The sequence below is a fragment of the Esox lucius genome, chromosome 17 (assembly GCF_011004845.1).
Source record: "Esox lucius isolate fEsoLuc1 chromosome 17, fEsoLuc1.pri, whole genome shotgun sequence".
NCBI lineage: Eukaryota > Metazoa > Chordata > Actinopteri > Esociformes > Esocidae > Esox > Esox lucius.
Window position 1 is genome coordinate 35,307,752 of NC_047585.1, and position 21,392 is coordinate 35,329,143.

At 40.6% G+C, this 21,392-nt stretch overlaps 3 protein-coding genes across 4 annotated transcripts; 2 read left to right on the forward strand and 1 right to left on the reverse strand.

The window, feature by feature from the left end:
* Window positions 1–1,610: 1,610 nt before the first annotated feature.
* On the forward strand, window positions 1,611–7,344 carry il19l (interleukin 19 like). Its single transcript, XM_010881095.4, has 7 exons — window positions 1,611–1,644; window positions 4,558–4,749; window positions 5,348–5,517; window positions 5,756–5,818; window positions 6,045–6,197; window positions 6,455–6,517; window positions 6,959–7,344. The coding sequence occupies exons 2-7, from the start codon at window positions 4,623–4,625 to the stop codon at window positions 7,070–7,072; spliced, it is 690 nt and encodes a 229-aa protein (XP_010879397.3). The 5' UTR covers window positions 1,611–1,644; window positions 4,558–4,622; the 3' UTR covers window positions 7,073–7,344.
* A 3,137-nt stretch (window positions 7,345–10,481) lies between these two features.
* On the forward strand, window positions 10,482–18,900 carry LOC105016925 (zinc finger protein 845-like). 2 transcript variants are annotated; one of them, XM_010881098.3, is made up of 5 exons: window positions 10,482–10,743; window positions 13,137–13,831; window positions 15,690–15,784; window positions 15,874–16,205; window positions 16,311–18,900. In XM_010881098.3, the coding sequence occupies exons 1-4, from the start codon at window positions 10,545–10,547 to the stop codon at window positions 16,160–16,162; spliced, it is 1,278 nt and encodes a 425-aa protein (XP_010879400.1). In that variant the 5' UTR covers window positions 10,482–10,544; the 3' UTR covers window positions 16,163–16,205; window positions 16,311–18,900. The 2 variants fall into 2 exon arrangements, with proteins under 2 accessions (XP_010879400.1, XP_010879399.1); XM_010881097.3 differs by having other exon boundaries at window positions 15,874–18,900.
* On the reverse strand, window positions 18,861–20,965 carry si:ch211-86h15.1 (uncharacterized protein LOC558435 homolog). Its single transcript, XM_010881096.3, has 2 exons — window positions 20,687–20,965; window positions 18,861–20,519 (listed from the first exon to the last, which is right to left on the reverse strand). Exons 1-2 carry the CDS (start codon window positions 20,871–20,873, stop codon window positions 19,633–19,635), a joined length of 1,074 nt encoding a protein of 357 aa, XP_010879398.2. The 5' UTR covers window positions 20,874–20,965; the 3' UTR covers window positions 18,861–19,632.
* Window positions 20,966–21,392: the final 427 nt, after the last annotated feature.

A 21,392-nucleotide genomic window follows, 5' to 3' on the forward strand; every position in this document is an offset into this window, starting at 1 on the left:
TATATTGAGAACCTTGCGCAATCCTTAATGATTAAAATAATACAAAATGTAATGAATTTTCACAAGGAAATGGAGGATCTCAAGACAGTAATGACAAAGCATTATGATAAAGTGGTTTTCTTAAGAAAAGTATATTCCATTTTCTTTTATACAACATCTTTCATATCACACCATATGACATTTTAGACACTAAGACAACAAATTGGTGAATAAGTTCAGATTCCAATCTAAAATATTAAAGACCACATATATTTTTGGAACTCTGAGTCAGAATAACAACTGAATAATTTTTGTGCCAAATATTTGAAGTAAAATATTCATCAACCACCCATATATACTGTGGACTTTTTTATGTTGGTAAGAATGTCTATTGGAAAAGTTGTCAGTGTTGAGGACATCGGTTTTGGACTTCTTTTGACATTGTGAGAGAGACAGTGGAGAAGTATGCAGCTGTTCATTTACGGTACTGCTGACAATTATTGATTTATGAACCAGTGGTTTGGGGCGAGATGCTGATATAGATCTCAGCTGAGGCTTTGACTTGCTGTGGTCCTGACCATAGTCAGTATTTATAACATCCCACCGCTGGGGCAGCTTCAGTGATTGGTCACTGGGTTTCTTCAGTGATGGGTCATTGGGCTAGAATTAAAAAAACATTATTGACTTCCAATTTGCAATTATGGCCTTGTATCATTACAACATATTCCCGAGGGTTTGTGTCCTCTGACATCTCACAAAGCTTTTCCGCTTCTTATCAAACTTATCAGTCAGCCAGGAATTATATGCTGCTACCTATGACTCGGAGGACAGAGCATTATCTGGCCCACAACCGCGATTGTGTTTGAAAAGTCGCTAGAGCACGACACCCTCTGCTTGACTATTTTACGTAAATCTTTTAGAGCCAAATTCATAAGATGTATAACGTTATGCAAAGTAACGTTAGAATAAAGAGCCAGTTATGAGCGCAATAAGAGTTAAATAGAGAGGAACTTCATGAGGGGAGGGTGATGGGTGGAAACATCCCTGGCCTTCACTCCTCCAATGGACGCAAGTTCAAATCCAACCAGGCGCCTATTTTTTCTAACCATATCTCAAACCTTAACCCCAGTACTGTGATACCTAACATTAACCAAACCTTTTTTATAACCTGAACCCAATGTAATGAATGCAATGGTAGACAAAGTGCTGGTTTCAAGGGCAGGGCGCAGCAGGTGTTTATTTAGTAACGTACCACAGGAGGAAGCTGGTAAGATGATCAAAGGGCAGGCAGAAGGTCATACACAGGGAATAAACGAAGGTCAGGCAAAAGTACATCAGGGTCAGGTTAGAAGTGTCATCAGAAAACAGGCTGAGTGTCAAACTAGAGGCAGAAGCTATGGTCCAAGTAAGAAATCAGGCAAGCAATCATAGTTTAAGGCAGGGGTGTCAAACCGGTTCCACAGAGGGCCGAGTGTCTGCAGGTTTTTGGTTTTTCCCATAAATTGGTTCCCAGTTCAGACCTACACAACCAGGTGAGTGTAGAAACTAACCAATCAGTGACCTAATTAACCAATCAAGTACAAGGTGAGAGCAAAAACCTGCAGACACTCGGCCCTCCGTGGAACCGGTTTGACACCTGTGGTTTAAGGTAACAGAGAGGAACAGGTTGGTACACTTAGGTTTGAATAGACTGTCAAAAATGCTAAGTAAACCAGATGCAATACCAACAACTTTGAATGAGTGGCGTCACTTTGTTGGAAGTTAGCATAGATGGTAGTATCATGAATGGCAGTTACTCTTTCGGTATGCTTCGCGGCCTTTACTACCAATTTCAGTAGGCTACTATAGCTGTGAGTGGAGTTCAGTGGTGGCTCAGTGGGTAGTGTCAAAACTATCCTGAGGAACTACACAAGTTCAAATCCTGGTTATTTTCTCCCAATTGAAACTTGACTATTTATTGTTTTTAATTTCATTTAATTCAGAGCATACTATAGGGCTCTGACTTTATCCAGTTTTTTCAACACTCACTGCTTTGGAACATTGTCTCGAGTAGTGATGGACTGCCATGCACACACACTACATTGTTCCGAGCTTTTCGACATCGTTCCGACACTCACTGCATCGGAAAACAACGTTACCGAAACATGTCTGGCCACCTGACGGCAGGTGTCAAAACACTGTCACGTAATATTTAACAAAACCACCAGTGTCAATTGAGTGTCCGAGACCGGACTGCCTCAGGCTTTGAAAATCGAGGTGGAAATACCAACACATTTTAATGAATTATGTCAATTTGTTGCAAGAGAGAAATGTGTGAGATTAATGAGAGACTGTGAGACTTAGCTGTTGGACAATTGTTTGAAATTAGCCTGGTTAGTAGAAACTAACTAAAGTGCTTGTTTGAAAGCACAGGTTTCCACAGTTCTCCGGCGCTGACAATTTCAAACACAGCACTATTTAGCAACTGAAGAAGAAACGTTTAATTTCAAACGACTTAACCAGTCGCGTAGTGCATAGTGTCACTGATTACTGTACAAAGCGACCCCGACTTAAATCCAGTTGGTCTACAGGTTTTGTTTTTATTTAAAAAGAATATTTATTGTTGTTCAAATAATGTCTCATTTACTGCAAAAGGAATAGGAATAAGAATGAAACCCTTCTCACCCACACACCTACATCTTCATCTTAAACATTATGATGGAGGAATGGTTAAATGAGAAGCAAGCTGGAAAGGCAAGAGGAAAGCGGGATGTGAACCACACTTTTTACTTGAACTTTTCAATTAGCACACACACCAAACTGTTGAGCCACTAAATATGTTCTGGCCATACGGGACAATACATCTGTATGAACATTGAACATCTGATTTTTATTTATCTCCGGCAGGGCGTTCTGTAAAGTCTTGACACAAACGTTTTGTTTGTCTCTGTGTTTCGGAAAGCTTCGTAATGCCCATCACTTAATGAAGGTATTAAGGGGGTGTGGCTAAACAAAAGAACCAAGCACAGATATACAAAATCAGATCTAGACTTAGAACTATGAAAACTAGAATCAGTAACAGAAAAACAATAAGTAACAGAAAAACATAAAAATAACAGACACCAAACTGACTAGGGAAACAAAAAACTATAGAAAACCCAAGACCTTACTCCCAAACCTTGACAATAAAACCTTAACTTAACCTTAAACCCAGTGCTGTGATACCTGACAGTAACAATAAATGTTACTTCATTATAGCTGATTCAAAATGTATTATACATTTTGGTAGCGCATTGTAAAGTAGCCTAATGTAAGGTAACATATTTAGGTATAATATTTGATGCATTCCGCTGAGACCATGCTGGGAAACCTGTTTGAAGTGTTGCCATTACGGTAATTCATTGAATTTGTGTGTCTGACCTGTCAAGAATGAGGTTGTAATAATCTTCTTATATATAAAAAAAAATAAGTATGGTCTACCACGCCTACATTTATACGTAGGCTATTCTATAATTACTGTGATAACACATGCTGAGATAAAAACTGATTGAAAAACTGGGCACAATTTCTGATTGATTAGCAGCTGGTAGGTTTTCAAAAAAACTGTCAGAAATTAAGGATGTTCAGGGATGTTTTGGGGTTGCGATGCTGCCTCTGGCTCTGGGTGCCTTGAATGTGTGAATGGCATCATGAATTAGGAGAATAGCAAGGCAATGTCAAAACCAATTTCAGAAAATTGGCTCTCCATCGAAGGTCATGGGTCTTCTAGCAGGACCCCAGAAACACCCAGAAATGCTTTTGGACAACACGCTGGACTGTTTTGAAGTGGCCAGCAATGAGTCAAGATCAAACATCCCACTGAAAACTTGTGTAGAGATCTGAAAGCAGCAGTTGTGAGGCATCCCTCAAACCTGGGAGAACTAGAGCAGTTTGCACAGGACGAGTGGGCCAAACTGCCAGTCTAGGAAGGTGCAGAAAGCTCATCCATGTCTTATTTTAGCCAAACACTTTGCTACCAAATACTGATTCTAGGGTGTTAATTTTGTCAATGGCATTTCTGTTCATTTTCTGATATAAAGGATATTTTACGCTCTGAATCTAAAACAAATGTTCTGTGGGCAATTAACCTGCTTCTAACATGGGGGGGGGGGGACCTTGGGGTGGCATAGGTGTTGCTTCAACCACATTATGTTTTCTGTCCCACTATTTCCTTGAAACAATGTGGGTTCTTACAGTCAGAGCGGAAGCGGCACTTTTTTCTGTTAGACAGGAATATTCCAGTTCCGCTGTATCCTTTGATTTCCTGAACCGGCTGTCTTCTTCCTACACACCTCTCAACTGACACACCTGAGCCGGTAATGTCTTCCCATAAACAACTGTCTGACGAAGAGCAACAGTAGAAAGGGTGTGACATGCAGATAGCTCCACCCAGGGTGAATGGGGATTCTTTACATATTTTTTTTCCAAGGAAGAGAAAGATGCTGCTGGGAAATGATGAGAGGACACTATTTCCTGAATGAGCCTTTGCCCCAATACCCAGACCCCTGACCTTAGGTAGGCCTTGACATTGCCTCATCAGTTCCTTCCTCTTTGCACAAGGGCCTGTCATTTCGACACATGATGCTGTACTTCCTCCTACCTGTGGCCGTGGAACTGTGTATGCCATGTCAAAGCATCTGTCGAAATTCCCCTCTCTCCACTATAAGAGCCAGACTGGAGTACCAGCATGGACACACACACACACAGGACTGCTATCCAGAGAGACAGAGGACAGCAACAACACACAGACAGGTGAGTTGGAAGACGTAATGTGACGCTTCAGGATTTGTTGGGGGCCGTGTGTGTCCCATGGGGCAGCACGAAGCCTGGCATGGGGGAAGATGTTGACTTGTATGAGGGGAATACCTTTCAAGTTGGTTACTTGTTCGTGTACTGACGTGACAATATCCGGTAAATGTGGAGGTCACAAACAATACCAATGGAGCCCCAAAGTCAGACTTGGAGGCTTGAAGAAGTGTTACAGTTGCACATATCAGGTTGTTTGATGATTGGCTATACAACTATGTATAAACAAAATAATCTAACTTGGACTGAGAAAACTGAACAATTTGCATGTTGTAAAACCACTGATGCTGTATCCAAAATATGGGCTTTTCCTTCTCAATGACACTTTTGTAACTGACGTAAGATGTGCATTTAGCGCTGCAAGTCCCAGTGTTAAAATAGAAACAAAAGGTTGTTACTAGTTAAATCACATTTGACTAACCCATCTATATCTTAAATGGATCTATTCAAATCAGATTTGAAACATTACCTTAAACGGAAACTAGACCCAAGTGAATGCACTGAATGTTTCTGATATCATTTTGACTGTGACTGTTTCTAATAGTGATGACTGAGATGAAGCTGCAGATAAGCCCCAGCCTATCAAGGCTTTTGTTCCTGTTAGCGTGTCTCAGTGGGTGTGGCTTGGGCCATGGGCTACACCTGGGTGCCTGCTCTGTCAACATACACACACACGAACTACGCCGGCACTACACAGAGATACGGACTGCTGTGGTGAGTACACACACAGGCATAATTTCCCATCGCTGATTAATAATAACATACGTCTCCACTGAGGCTCTCAGTCTCTACATGTCTTTTACCATCTCTGTCTCTTCCTGTCTGTCTTGTTTTTTATGGCTTGCTTTCTGCCGCGCACTTGGTTAAGAAGCAGTATGTCATCAGCTTGAATGCAGTGTTGTATTGATTGTGTACTGTGTTGTATTGATTGTGTACTGTGTTATGTTTCCAGGTAGCATCAGACAGTGAGCCTGGCGTGAGGATGATCAGGGGCGACATGATGAAGAGCATCCCTGTAAGCCATTCTGACTATTATGCCCCACACATCAATGTCAAACAGCACAGCACAGTGCTCTCCTTTAGGGACCATATTTTAGAGTGGCAGTAAATCCTATTATTTTTTGTGTACAAAAACACACATCATAGGAATGATAAAAATCTGGAAGCATTTTATTTATGTTTATCATTTATGTTTATCAACACACTTCAGTAAATGTAACATGCAGTGTTTTCCCTTTCAGGTGAAGGAATGCTGCTGTTTCCTGCGGCTGTTGCTTAATTTCTATGTGGAAAGAGTGTTCATTAGCTACGGCTCATCTCAACCACAGCACCGACGTACAACCAGTGCCCTAGCTAACTCTTTCCTCACAATCAACAAGGACCTAAACCAATGTGTGAGTAGAGCTGCACGTGTGTGTGTGCACTCATACACACGCTCACACACCCGCACTCACACACCCGCACTCACACACCCGCACTCACACACCCGCACTCACACACAATTCCTTTTAACCTAATCACTCACAAAGTCACTAAAATAATTCAACAGGCTTACCAGGAAAAACATAATTGCACACCGCTGATACCTTGTTTTCTGTAGCACGAATGCCTACCTAAACACTACCTAATGACATTTCTTCATGTACTTCAGCACTGCTACTGTGGAGAAGACACCAGGACAAGAATGGACTCAATACAGGCTCAGTTTGCGAAGGTAACCACACACACAGACATACAGCGTGGACATACAGAGAAAACCATTCACTGTATTTACCATAGATAGTGTGCATGGTGGTGATACTGTAAGTAGTATACAGTATGGTGATGATACTGTAAGTAGTATACAGTATGGTGGTGATACTGTAAGTAGTATACAGTATGGTGATGATACTGTAAGTAGTATACAGTATGGTGGTGATACTGTAGGGAACATATATGGTGGTGATACTGTAGGTAGTGTATTGTGGTGATACTGTTGGTAGTGCATGGTGGTGATACTGTAGGTAGTGCATGGTGGTGATACTGTAGGTAGTGTATATGTCTTAAGAGGCTTATACAGACTAAGATAGAGGAGCATACATAATGTCAATGACAATGACTTTGTTAACCCTCACGTACCTCCCCATCCTCACAACCTGATCTCTCCATCTTGCAGTTGGAGATCCAACATGCAGCAATAAAGGCCCTAGGGGAGTTGGACTCACTACTAGACTGGCTGGAAAGACTTATCACACACAACTCACACAAGCACCTCAAAATAGAAAGATAACAGTTATTCATTCATAAATTAATTTGTAAATGTTACAATATGGGTTTGATTACATTTCTGTCATCATATATAATTTATTTTTATAAGATACGTTTACCTGAAAGGAATATTTAATAACTTTTGTATTCATGTTGTTCATTTTTGCATTAAAACGTACGCACTTATGTTTAGTTATGTACAATTTTACCTTTCGAGGTCATAATTAAAAAAGCAGAGCTTAAATGGGAGTGATGGGTGGACAGCCCCCATGGCAGCCAAACAAAGGGGCCCACAAGAACGTTTGCCTTATCACTGAATTTTGTTTTACAATAAAGCACAATAAATGTGTATTAAGAATTTTGTTGGTGTTGATTTACTGTATAAGACAAATGTCTTTAGTGAAGTTATTGAGCAGCAGCACCACGGGAACATTGACATATCGACTCTCACTTTACAATGACAGCAGCAGCATGGGAACATTGACATATCGACTCTCACTTTATAATGACAGCAGCAGCACGGGAACATTGACATATCTACTCTCACTTTACAATGACAGCAGCAGCATGGGAACATTGACATATCTACTCTTACTTTACAATGACAGCAGCAGCACGGGAACATTGACATATCTACTCTCACTTTACAATGACAGCAGCAGCATGGGAACATTGACATATCTACTCTTACTTTACAATGACAGAAGCAGCACAGGAACATTGACATATCTACTCTCACTTTACAATGACAGCAGCAGCATGGGAACATTGACATATCTACTCTTACTTTACAATGACAGCAGCAGCATGGGAACATTGACATATCTACTCTCACTTTACAATGACAGCAGCAGCATGGGAACATTGACATATCTACTCTCACTTTATAATGACAGCAGCAGCACGGGAACATTGACATATCTACTCTCACTTTACAATGACAGAAGCAGCACAGGAACATTGACATATCTACTCTCACTTTACAATGACAGAAGCAGCACAGGAACATTGACATATCTACTCTCACTTTACAATGACAGAAGCAGCACAGGAACATTGACATATCTACTCTTACTTTACAATGACAGCAGCAGCATGGGAACATTGACATATCTACTCTCACTTTACAATGATAGCAGCAGCATGGGAACATTGACATATCGACTCTCACTTTACAATGACAGCAGCAGCATTGCAGTTTCAAGGTTGTGTAACTGCAGATACACATTTATGTAGTGAAATAATATTGGCCCATTGGTCCCAAAGTTCATGTATACTAATAGTCTCCCAAAAATGTTTTATTCACAAATATAGGTTTCTAAAAACAATACCCTTGCTGATGACATTTAAGGAAGAAATGAATGCCTTTAAGCAATCCTTAATAGTTGCATAAAAACAAGACAGCTCATCCTCTTTTGTGTGCCCTAGAAAATGTGTGTCACAATTATCAGGGAACCGGCAGGAAGCAAACGCAGGACAGGAACAACCAAATAAGGGCGTAGAACGAGGCGCAGGACTGTGGGCGTGACAGTGATTCATTAGCCCTATTTTCTTTTGTTCAGGTGTATATATATATAGATATGGAAAGTAGAACTGCCCATATTTCACCATCTTGGTTCCACTGGTCATGTTACCCATTCATTTCACTATAGACATTTCAAAAAAAGGACTGGTTATGGACATTTGCAATGATCAATCAGTCCGCAAAGCTATCAACTGAACGATCGCCTTCAAGGCTCGGAAATCATTACTTTTCGTGTACCTTTCAGAGAGTAAATTGGAAAAATAACTACTTATCTCACCAGCACCTCTCAGATTTTCCTCCACCTCTCAGATGTTGTTTAACAAAGGAAAAGTTAGTTTTGATCTTTCTCAGGGGAATACATAAGTGTGCATAATTATTAGGCAACAATTAGTGTGCAGAATTATTAGGCAACTAAATTACAAGACTAATTTCTCTAACTCAGCAGTTTATTGCAAATAATTTGAGTAAGTGCAACAAATAAGTAACACAAAAAGAAAATGTAATTACATTACATTTCTGGCCTTTCAAAAATATTCAGTGACTGATATAGCCAACCTTCTTTTCAATAACTGCCATGAGCCTTCCATCCATGGAGTCTATCAGTTTCTTGATCTGTTCACGATCAACTTTTGCTGAAGCAGCAACCACAGCCTCCCAAATGCTGTTCAAAGAGGTGTACTGTCATCCCTGACTGTAAATCTCATGTTTGAGAAGGGTCCACAATAGGATTTAAGTCAGGTAAGGGGGCCAGGTCATTATTCGGGCATCTTTGAGGCCCTTTCTTGCTAGCCGGGGAGTACTTGGATGCATGTGATTGAGCATTGTCCTGCATATAGAACATGGCCTTCTTGAATACTGAGGACTTGTTCCTGTACCTAATAATTATGGACACCTTGATATAAGGTGTTATTTATCTAGCAATATATGTAGCAATATTGTGTTGCTACATCTAGCAACTCAATATTTTCCACACCCTGTTTAGGCCCCAATGCAAAACACTATAATAGAACTGAGCTGGAGGATAGGGTATGAAGCAAGTGATCATGTTATAGAAATCCGCTGCCAAGCATTCAAATAAACAACAGTTGAACAAGTCACTAGGAAAAACGACTTTTGAGTCCCGAGTCAATAAAACGATTAGTTCAAAATGAACGAATCATTCGCAAACTGCACATCACTAATACCTTAGTAAATGTTCAGTAACGTAATACTCCAGTACTAGCTATGACAATGTAGCTACGGAGTTAACGTTAACTACTAGTCCACTGGTTGCTTGTAGCTGGCCATCCTCAAAACCACCGGACAAAATTTGTTGAATTAGCTACCACTTTGGTTAGCTCTGAAGATAATTAATAGCTAAGGCAATGTCACGAAGGCTTGTGTTTAGTGTAGGTGAACAACACTGAGGTCGAAACATTTACAACAAATTGCCACTTCATGGACATATGAATTGTTTCACAAACTTGACAAATAACAGAACGTCTGCGTTGCAGAGCAATATAGGAATCCTTAATATCTAAAATCTCTGTGGCTTAAAACAATGGATATTTTGCGTCCGGAATCTTACTTTCCAAGTCTATTCAAAGCCTAAGGGCCTAGCCAATGAGCATTGAGCACAGATTCTTATATGTTCTACCAAGATACTACCAAAGAAAATTCTGATTGGATATTTTTTTATCTTGGATGTTAACCCTTCTTTTTCCAACACAAACTGAAAACATTCAATAGGATATTTGAATTTAAAAAAAACTAGCCTTATCCCGAGCAAGCGCATACTGGATGTCCATGGGGTGTGATTGGCTTGTTTATGTTTGACTCCAGTCCACCAGGTGGCGGAATATTGCAGACGATCAATGAATGAAGAGGGTAAGGAAGCTACCACTCTGTTTACTTCCGTGATTTCCGATTCTGAATGGACGGACTCAAGTGATAGATTAGCAGTGGATCCTGCGTTTTCAATTATATCATAATGTCTAAATTACATTTGCTGCATGTGTTTCTTACTGAGCGATTAACAGCTGCAGCTGTTGAAATATTTGGGGCAGTGGAAAAAACAGTATCAGAGTACGAGGAAGATATCTACAGATCAAAGAAGGAGATCGAACGACTACAAAGGTTACTGACGTTAGATGTCGTCCCTAAACCTGAGATAAAGTTAATTAGATCAGGTGATGTAGCCTATAATGATTGGTTTGCATGAATGTTTTTATCTCCTTAACGTATCATAAAGACGTGTGTTTTGAGCTTGGCAAGGTAAAGACGCATATGCAGATCTCTAAGACAATTAGAGTTACAGACAATTAATTGTACATGTAAGATACTGTCTGTATTAGTGATCTGTCGGTGAGTGACATGGTAAACGACGAGTGCATGTGAGCAGTCAATTTAAATCTTCAGAGAAAAATAACAGTACTGTATATCTAGCTTTGACCCTATGGCTCTCACAGGTTAAGCAGTGGGTAGTGGCATAACAACATAGCTGTCACTAATGAATACAATTAAATTAATCATGTCTAATGAAGTCTAATTCTATATTTGTCCCATTCGAACACTAACGTTCAAATGTATTCGCGAAATGTTTGAGCCCCTACCCTTTGTCTGAGGGTTAACACTTAACGTGTTTTTAAAAAAACGTGGCTAAATGAGTTGCCTCCGAAAAGGCTCGGCAGTGAAGTTACTACTGCCTCTGTTCAGCTGTGTCATTGTAACGAGGGTTGTAACCCTAATTCGTCACGGTCCCTCCGTCCGTTGTTGAGAGGAATGTCGGATAGTGTGACCTTGTTTCAGGGACGCCGACAGGAATTACAGGGCCCGGGACAGAATTTAATGTTTAGGACCCAAAACACGGGCCAAATAAATTAATGAATATTAACGTCCAAAAAACAGGTTACAAACGTTTTATTGTTTAATGTTCTAATTGATAACTAGGCCACATTCAAATCCATTTGTTTTCAATACAGGTAATTAATTATGTCACATATTTTCAATTCATAACCTACCCAGTCCCAATCAGCCATTACTTCACTGCTACACATATTTAGAAGTTCTCTTTTAGATGTCCTTCCATTTCTGTGCTCCTAGTTTTGGTTGCATGGTGGCAATGTTTTAGCCAGATAGCTACAGTACTGTAGTTAGACAAATGTATTGGTTAAATTAAGCTGCACTATATACGATTTTTTCAGTAAAGAAAACAATTACAGCATTTTGCAATTAGTCACCGGTCAGAAAGCGGTTCCGCACCAATGCCCAATAGAGAATGACGTTCCAAATAAAAATGTAATGGCCTGTTCCAAAAAAGCTAAAACTCAGAGTTCGGGGTTCTTCGTAGCCTTGCTGATGTTAGCTTAGGGTTCCTGGTAACTAGCTACAGAGAGTTGGTCTAAGTCTTCTTTTCGCTTTGCCGTTTTCATAGTGTATGCTGTACTGTAGTAGACAAGGGAGGAACTGACTGTTGTCCTGGTCTCTAGCTGCCATTATAGTTTCTTACAGTAAGCGATTTTCGCTCCTTACGGCATACTTATTCTATATATAATATAATCCAGGTAAAATGGGAGTTTTCAAAATAAGCCAAGGAGGAAAACTTGCCTCGCAGAAGGCAATTGGCTGGGAAGTAGCGACATGCTCCAGAAATGATAAAATGACATTCCACTGGCACTTAACTTATTTAATTTATTTACAGAACAAATTCCTATCTAGTGCAGCTTTAACAAAGTTATGTTGGAGCTGGTGTTTAGGGTATCACCCCGATTGGCTGTTGTTGTTGGGGTATCACTCTGATTGGCTGTGGGTGTTGGGGTATCATTGATTGGCTGTTGGTAGAACAAACCATTTTTACAGGAGAGGGTTTAATCATAATGATGTATAAAAGAAACAGCATGAATCCCTTAATCAATGCAATTCTTCTGTTTAATAACTATTAACCTTCTCGATAGTATTGATTTATAACATTGAGTGACTAATGGGACCCCCCCCCCCTTCACTGCCTTGTTGCGTCGTGCTCCTGCAGCTATTAGTGAGGATTTGGGCATCTGTAAGTGCAGTTGGGGTTTTGGCCTGAGAACGCGAACTCCGTTCTGGTTTAGTGAGCAGTGTGATAACACTATCTATGTTTTTTAAGATGTGCATCAGAATACATGTGACTTAACATTTTACAGCGACTGGGAATTACCGTGATCAAACATGAGGATGACGACCACGTCGATAATTAAGAGATTATCTTGTTTTAATATACTAGCTAGACATGTTAATAGTTGTAGAATTTTTCTGACAGAATCAGATCACAGCATTTGTTTATGAAAGACAGACTGAGTTGACTACTTGGCTAATTGGCTGTCTAGCGTGACTGAATGTAATCTTCGCTGGGGAGGAAGTATAGCGGGAGTGTAGTTCGTAACTGGAGAACATTGATATGTTTTGAAAACCGTATAAAAACAAATGATTATTGATATTTCCAAAGGTTTAAAAACAGTGTCTAGATCGTAGTTAACGTGGAGGCAGCTAATTTAAGCAGCTAACTGTGAAAATGAAAATGCAAATCATTTTAAATTTTTCATCTCTACAGATGATCCCCAGAAGCCTACACTCCTTGTTGAGGAGTTTCCTCCAGAGCACCAGCATTGTGAGCAGGAGTGGATCCCCAGTCTGGGACAGGATTATTCAGATCCCACTCAAGTTAAAGTGGAACAGGAGCAGTTTGCAATCAGTCAGGAGGAAGAGCAGCTTCAGGAGCTGGAGTCTGATATCAGAGAGTTCATATTTACTCCTCCCTTTGTGAAAAGTGACTGTGATCAGGACCCACCTCAGTGTTTTCATCAATATCAAAATGGGGAGAACAGAAAGGGGAATTCTCTATATACGAACACGACTGCGGAAGACATCAAACTAGAAACAGATGGAGAGGGTAACCGAGTATCAGAACTAGACAGTACATTACAGCCCTTCTATTCAGTGAAGTCTGATCGTTTGGCAGCTCTGAGTGAAAACTGTGAACGTTTTGATATTAGGAGAGCAACTCTGAGAATACAATCTCAGCGTTTAAAGCCTCCTAACCAAATCCACACAGGGGAGAAGTCGTATAGTTGCCATATGTGCAGAAAATGTTTCCTTACAGAGGAGTACCTGAAAAGACATATGCAAATTCACACAGGGGAGAAATCATGTCGCTGCCATATTTGTCGCATGCTTTTTACCAGGAAGGGCCACTTGGCAGAACATTTGAGAAAGTTACACCCAGAACAGAAGCTGATCCACATCCAGGTTTGTAGCAAAACATTTTAACGTGCCCATCTTTTGAAGGATCTATAGGTCTACACTTGAAACTACAAAATCTCACAAAAAAAAACTATTTTCATGTGACAACACTGAAGAAATGACACTTTGATACAATGTAAAGTAGGGAGTGTACAGCTTGTATAACAATGCACATTTGCTTTCCCCTTAAAATAACTCAACACACAGCCATTAATGTCTAAACCAAAGTGAACACACCCCTAAGTGAAAATGTCCAAATTGGGCCCAATTAGCCATTTTCCCTCCCCAGTGTCATGTGACTCGTTAGTGTTACTAGGTCTCAGGTGTGTTAAATTTGGTGTTATCACTCTCACACTCCCTCATACTGGTCAATGGAAGTTCAACATGGAACCTCATAGCAAAGAACTCTCTCTGAGGATCTGAAAAAAAAAAAATTGTTGCTCTAAATCAAGAGGGCCTAGGCCAGGGGTCTCAAACCGGTTCCACGGAGGGCCGAGTGTCTGCAGGTTTTTGGTTTTTCCTATAAATTGGTTCCTAGTTCATACCTACACAACCAGGTGAGGGTAGAAACTAACCAATCAGTGACCTAATTAACCAATCAAGTACAAGGAGAGAGCAAAAACCTGCAGACACTCGGCCCTCCGTGGAACCGGTTTGACACCTGTGGCCTAGGCTATAAGAAGATTGCCAAGACCCTGAAACTGAGCTGCAGCATGGTGGCCAAGACCATACAGCGGTTTAACAGGACAGGTTCCACTCAGAACAGGCCTCGCCATGGTCGACCAAAGAAATTTAGTGCACATGCTCAGCGTCATATCCAGAGGTTCTCTTTGGGAAATAGATGTAGGGGTGCTGCCAGCATTGCTGCAGAGATTGAAGGGGTGGGGGGTCAGCCTATCAGTGCTCAGACCATACGCCGCACACTGAATCAAATTGTTCGGCATGGCTATCGTCCCAGAAAGAAGCCTCTTCTAAAGCTGATGCACAACAAAGCCCGCAAACAGTTAGCTGAAGACAAGCAGACAAAGGACAAGTGTGTCTTGCCTACTGTCAAGCATGGTGGTGGGAGTGTCATGGTCTGGGGCTGCATGAGTGCTGCTGGCACTGGGGAGCAACAGTACCATGAATGCCAACATGTACTGTGACATACTGAAGCAGAGCATGATCCCCTCCCTTCGAAGACTGGGCCGCAGGGCAGTATTCCAACATGATAGAGTCCCCAAACACACCTCCAAGACGACTACTGCCTTGCTAAAGAAGCTGAGGGTAACTGTGATGGACTAGCCAAGCATGTCTCCAGACCTAAACCCTATTGAGCATCTGTGGGGCATCCTCAAATGGAAGGTGGAGGAGTGCATGTCATGATGTTGTCATGGAGGAGTGGAAGAGGACTCCAGAGCCAACCTGTGAAGCTCTGGTGAACTCCATGCACAAGAGGGTTAAGACAGTGCTGGAAAGTAATGGTGGCCACACAAAATATTGAGGCCCAATTTGGACATTTTCACTCAGGGGTGTACTCACTTTTGTTGCCAGCGGTTTAGACATTAATGGCTGTCTGTTGTGTTATTTTGAGGGGACAGCAAATGTACACTGTTATACAAGCTGTACACTCACTACTTTACATTGTAGCAAAGTGTCATTTCTTCGGTGTTGTCACATGAAAATATATATTCAAATATTTGCAAAAATGTATGTACCATTTTACATTTGGCTCTATATATATAGCTCTGGAAAAAATTGAGACCACTACACCTTTTTCTTTCCTTTCCAAAAAATTAAGAGCCTACTGCAAAATGAACGCTTCTGTTCCTCACTCAAAACTTTCCTTTAAAAAAAAAGTATATATTTTTTTTATTTTTACAAGTCTTCATCCAGTAAGAAAAGGACTGCACGACACAGGGCGCGGATAAATGCTGATCCCCACGCGAGAGAGGAACATCTTGCCAAGAGAAGAGCATAGTAACATAATTTGAATTTCATTATAGATTTCTTGGTCAGTTCACTGTAGGATTTGTCTAGAATAATTCCCATTTTTGTTCTTGTTTTAGTTATCAAAGAAGGAGGGCTGAAGGGAAGAAGGATTATCCCCCAATAGAATCCATGTCCGAAGCAGCCAAGCGGGAAAGAAGGGAGCAGTGGAGGGCTGCACAAAAAAAGTGCAGAGAGAAAAGGAAAGTTCTGATGGACTTTGCAGCAGGGTCCTTGGGGGACACACTACGGGCAGAGAAAAGGCCTCTCATATCAAATGAGCCTGCCGAATCACCACAGCTATCTTCAACACCAACAAGGGAATGTTCAACTACGTCAGTCCTCAGTGTGACTCCCACAGAATACTAAATGACTGCCACAACAATGCAGTCGAGTAACTAACTAGGCAACGGTAAATATGAAGTCCCCGGCATATGGTGCAGATTTGTCCCATGTTCTAATTGAGATTTTGCGTGTGACTGATGCATTTCATTTGATTTACTATGGTGCCCGTCAGTGTTGTTTCATAAATAGTTCCTTGGCTGTGGGGCATGACAATTGGCCAATATTGCCCGGAGACCAAGGAGACTACGCTAGCAGGCGACTACTTCATACGGCAAAAGCTAACTGATGACGTCAGGTGAACGACCGTGCCCTCAGACACTCACATGACATCCTAGTTGGAAGATCAGTGGAAGGGAAGAAAGCTGAATTGTTTGGCATGGATGTCTAAGTAGATGGCTTGCCGTAATTGTCAACCATCTCTTCTTTGTCTCTACTTCATTGGTGGTAAGATGAGTCCGAGCTGTAGATGGAAACGATTGGATATGATGAAATCGGGGAACTGATGAAAAAGGGGCTGAAGTAAGTGAATAATAATAATAATAATAAGTGATATTCAGGACCTCTTTGTCAAGATGTTTCATTCACTGAGTTTCCATCAATGTCTTACCAGCTTGAGATGATGCATGGTGTATGACAAGCATCTCTTTGAAAACAGACAAACTCTTGCTGAACAGAGAAGCACGTGGTCATCACAAATGCTTAGGTATTATGTGGCATTCAATTGATGATCAGCTGATGTTAAAGGGCCTAATGTGTGAATATATTCCCCACACCAAAAAATATAGATTTTCATAGTATTTCAGCTATGAGACTGGACATTTTCCTGTGACCTCTCTCATTAACAATGTGTTTGGTCCATAGAACTGTTGTTCACTGGATGTTTTTTAAACTTATGGGACCATTCTCTGTAAAATCCAGAGACTGTGGTGGGTGAAAATCCCTTGTCAGCTATTCCTTCCATGCCAGAACCACCACTTCTGGGACTAACAATCATACCATGATCAAAGTTCCTTACAGCACCAATCTTCTCTATTCTAATGTTGGACCATTCTGATGTAAAACCAATGTTACCTTACAATAATTGATCTTAAGAGTCAGTGTTTAAAAAATATAATAATATTCTATGTACAATTTGTAATTCAGTCAAATTGTAGAATTGGTCAGGGGTCTGAATACTTTTGCATGGCACTCTAAGGGGAGGAAATCTAGTATAGGATACGTGACTAAATTTTTCATTCAGAAGTTAAAAAAAACAAGGTCAAAGTTCAATATATTATTATTCATGGGAATACATCAGTTCAGCAGGCTATTTCAAGTGGACAATGTCAACAGTTAAAGGGAAAGCATGTACAAGTAAAAGGGATATGGGGATAGACATTATTTGGAAAAATACATGTAAATGTTAATCAATTAGGGGATTTTTACATTCAAGAATACCTGATGAATATTCTGTATCACTGAAATCTCAAGAACACACCTTATGGAAATGTTGGTACTTTTGCCTCAGTAACTTTTTCTCTGTTAAAAGAGAATTTATTACTGAAGGTTGTAATCTTTACTTTTCCCTTAGGTTACTGTGTTTTAGCAGTCAAGTTTTGAATGCTTTATGTAAAAAAAATAGTACCTCCGTTCCAAATAAAAAGGTACATTCATAAAATGGACAATATGAACAACTTTGATTCCCAAATGAGGTACAATAGTATAATAACGGCCAGCCTCAAGGGGACCCTCTTGATATACATTTCCAATAACACAATACCATAAGAGAACAGATGAGGATGATGAACAGCAACAAAATTCAAGCAGTGCTCATTTTCCATACAGCTGTGCATCTGAAGTCTCATCGCTAAAGACTAGCTGCGGTGTATTTGAAAGGTGTGTGAGAAGTCTTTTGAAGTGTTCCATTAATGCTTGAATGCATTAGAAATATAATGAACATCTTGAGATTCAGGTAAGCAAGTTTTGTTTTCACAGTTCCATGGGAGAATTGTGAAGACAATGAATTACTAGCCACACACCTAATGAGGAGTAACTTCATGTCCCCAGATTTAGACACTTGACTAGAATTTGCATTGAAATGTAGGCATTATCAACCCTGCAAGAGGACATTTCTGCACTCATCCCCTCAAACTACATCTAGGGGCCAAGGGTGCAGACTTTGTTAAATGGAAAAGCCTTATACTTGTCATATTCCTGGGCATAAGGGCTTCCATGTCAAGAGATCCGTGATGACACAAATGACGAGTCACAAAGGGCTGTGAATAATGTGGCAAGGTCTTCCCATTGTGTAAAGCCATGACAGTGCATAGTAGGAACCCTCTTGAGAAGAAGCCCCTACATGTGCCATCAGTGCATCAAACACTTCAATTATTTGGGATCCCTGTAGAAGGCATATGTCCTTGATTCAGAAACTGCTGGAATCATTATGTCCTTAGTGTCAATGAACTAGATTCAATGGTACTAAATGATAGCTAGAATAGTATTCTGTATCTCAGAAGGCACTGCTTTAGGTTGAAAGAAGTAAAGAATCAGGAATGCAAGAACTTTGATGACACTTGGGAGAGCCACCGAGTGGTTTGTCTAACACATACTTGTTACGGCATTGTTAATGAGAAGCAAATCCTAATTAAAATGGCATGGTCTAAAAATGATAGTCACTGTTTGCACTGTGATTGTCATTTGGGAATAAAGCGTCGTTAAAATAATTTAACAATGTCAAATACATGGTTTGATGATTTAATAAAACAAATGTTTGAAAAACATTTTCACTTGCTTTACATTATTGGAAGAATGATTTAGATCAACTGGACTAATGGGTAAGAATGGGCTAATGGGAAGATTGCTATTACAACAGCAGTACATGATTAGCATGTTACTACAGCCACACATTGCTGAAGCCTGAATGGTAGAACATTGCACAATAGTCAACAGTTACCTTGAAACATGAGATAAAATCTTTATTAAAACAGTTAACATTCACTACACTACATGTTGAAAAAGTCATTTAATCAGGGACAACTGTGTTGGTACCTTAATAAGGCAGGGTAGTCAAACACCCAAGCAGTGAGACCCAACACCTAAGGAATGATCAAATAAAGTGATTGATTGATGGATTGGTCTGCGCCTACTGAAAGACATGTTTTTATTTATGCCCTGCTTCCTGTATGTTTAGTGTAAATACAACACAACAATGTATCACCAGTCAACACATATACAGATACTGCCAGTATTTATATCCTTATATTCACTCAGAACCAAGCATGTCCCCACACAAGACTTCTGAAAATGACCCATGCAACAAAACAAATCATGTGTTTCAGTGAAAAACAAAAATGTTCATTACTCAAAGTTACCCCCGTTGCCCACTGTGCTGTAATGCATTGTATAATCACTGTCATTAAACCTTCTGTTTTCAATTATGGACAATTTATATACCGCACAGTTTTAATTGTTGCTCCCCTGTGCCAAACTAACACGCGTGGATGTCTCTTCAGTTAACGCTTTGATTGAGTCATTTTCCAGCCGTGTGGTCTCTCCCCTGGGTGAATTTTAAAGTGGGTGTTCAGGTGAGCAGACTGGTTGAAACATTTCCCGCAGACGTGACAGCGAAAGGGTTTCTCTCCTGTGTGAATGCGGTGGTGTCTTCTCAACATGCTGATGGTGGTGAAGCCTTTTCTGCACACAGAGCAGCTGAACGGTCTTTCCTTGGTATGCCATCGCATGTGGACTTCTAACTGACAGGAGAAACTGAAGCACTTCCCACACTCTCGGCAACGATACACTCTCTGTATGCCTTGGGGTTGATAGGGCGATCGCTGTTGAGGCAGTTTAGAGATGTTCTGGCCTCTAACATGTATGTGCACACCGATCCGCTCTCTTTCATATGCACTGTTTGTTCCCTGTGGCGGCGGGGCCTTATATTCCAAGAATCCATCCCTCTGAAAGATGCTATTGACACTGGGTTGTGCTCCGTTTTCAGACTGAGTTGCAGGGCAGTCTGAATTCACAGATGAGTCACTGATTGTTTTGGATGTGTCGTAGCCTTCTCCCTCCTTCTCCGTTTTGATCTGCATATTCGACGTGGTTCTTGCTGAAGAATCTCCTTCTCCGTTGTCCACAGCTTGGGTTGACAGAAGAGTTGAAGTCTGAGGGGGGTCCTGATCAAACAGGTTTTTCTCAAAAGGAGGAGTATATATGGACTCTACTTTGCTATCAGAATCCAGGCTCTGAAGCTGATCATCTTCCTGACTGATTCTGAGCTCATGTTCCTCTTTAATCCGTGTGGGCTCTGGGTTCTGGCCTAGATCGGGGCTCCACTCCTGCTCACAGTGCTGTTGCTCAAGGGATGACACCTCTTCAGTGAGATGGCTAGCATGGCGTTCTAGAAAGAAAGAAATTCCCTATGTAACGTTAGTGATCTAACAACAGAAATAAAAGCATTAACGAATTCTGGTATTTTCTATACATTTGGTAGCCTGACAACAACCAAAACCATTCTATCCTTCTGAGAAAGAAATACACTTCGACTGACAGTCTAACAAACGTCACCTGTTTGAATAAGAACGCGCTGTACAGCAATATCCAGCAGCTTTCGTAGACGATCGTTTTCCTCCTTGGAGCGAACTATTTCTGTCTGGTACTCAACTAGCGTACCCTTTACAGCACCAAATATCTCCTCGGCTGCTGCGGTTAATCTCTCGTTAAGAAATATATTTAGCAATTCTAATTTTGACATTTTGTTAAAGAATAGTTTTGCAAATAAAATGTGTGATAGTCTTCAGTAGTATCAGCTAGCTACTATTTTCACAATCCACCATCTTTGTTTACATTTACTTTTACGGAAGTGACGATGCATGTGATTTTATAACGATACAACTAAAGAGCGCCTTCTACTGTATGGAGAATGACTTACCCTTTAGAGCAAGTACGACCGCTGCACTGTATTGCAGGCATTGTGCGTGCCCAATCGATCGATTTTGTCAAGACGTTGACCGATGATCATTCATTTGTTACTTTTTCAATACCTATTGAGGATAGAGAAGTGTGCAACATTCGTGTTGAAATTACTCAGCTGGGTTTGAGTGTGTTCACCAGTTTAGGAAGTTTCTTAAAGTCACTGGTTAGTTATGAATTACCTTTACCCGTTTGTGTATTCACTATTCGCTCTTAGGAACATCTCAAACTGGTGAACAGCAAGAACAGTAGCAATTGCAAAAATAAGTATGTCGAAGAACTATACCGGGTCAGCTTTTCA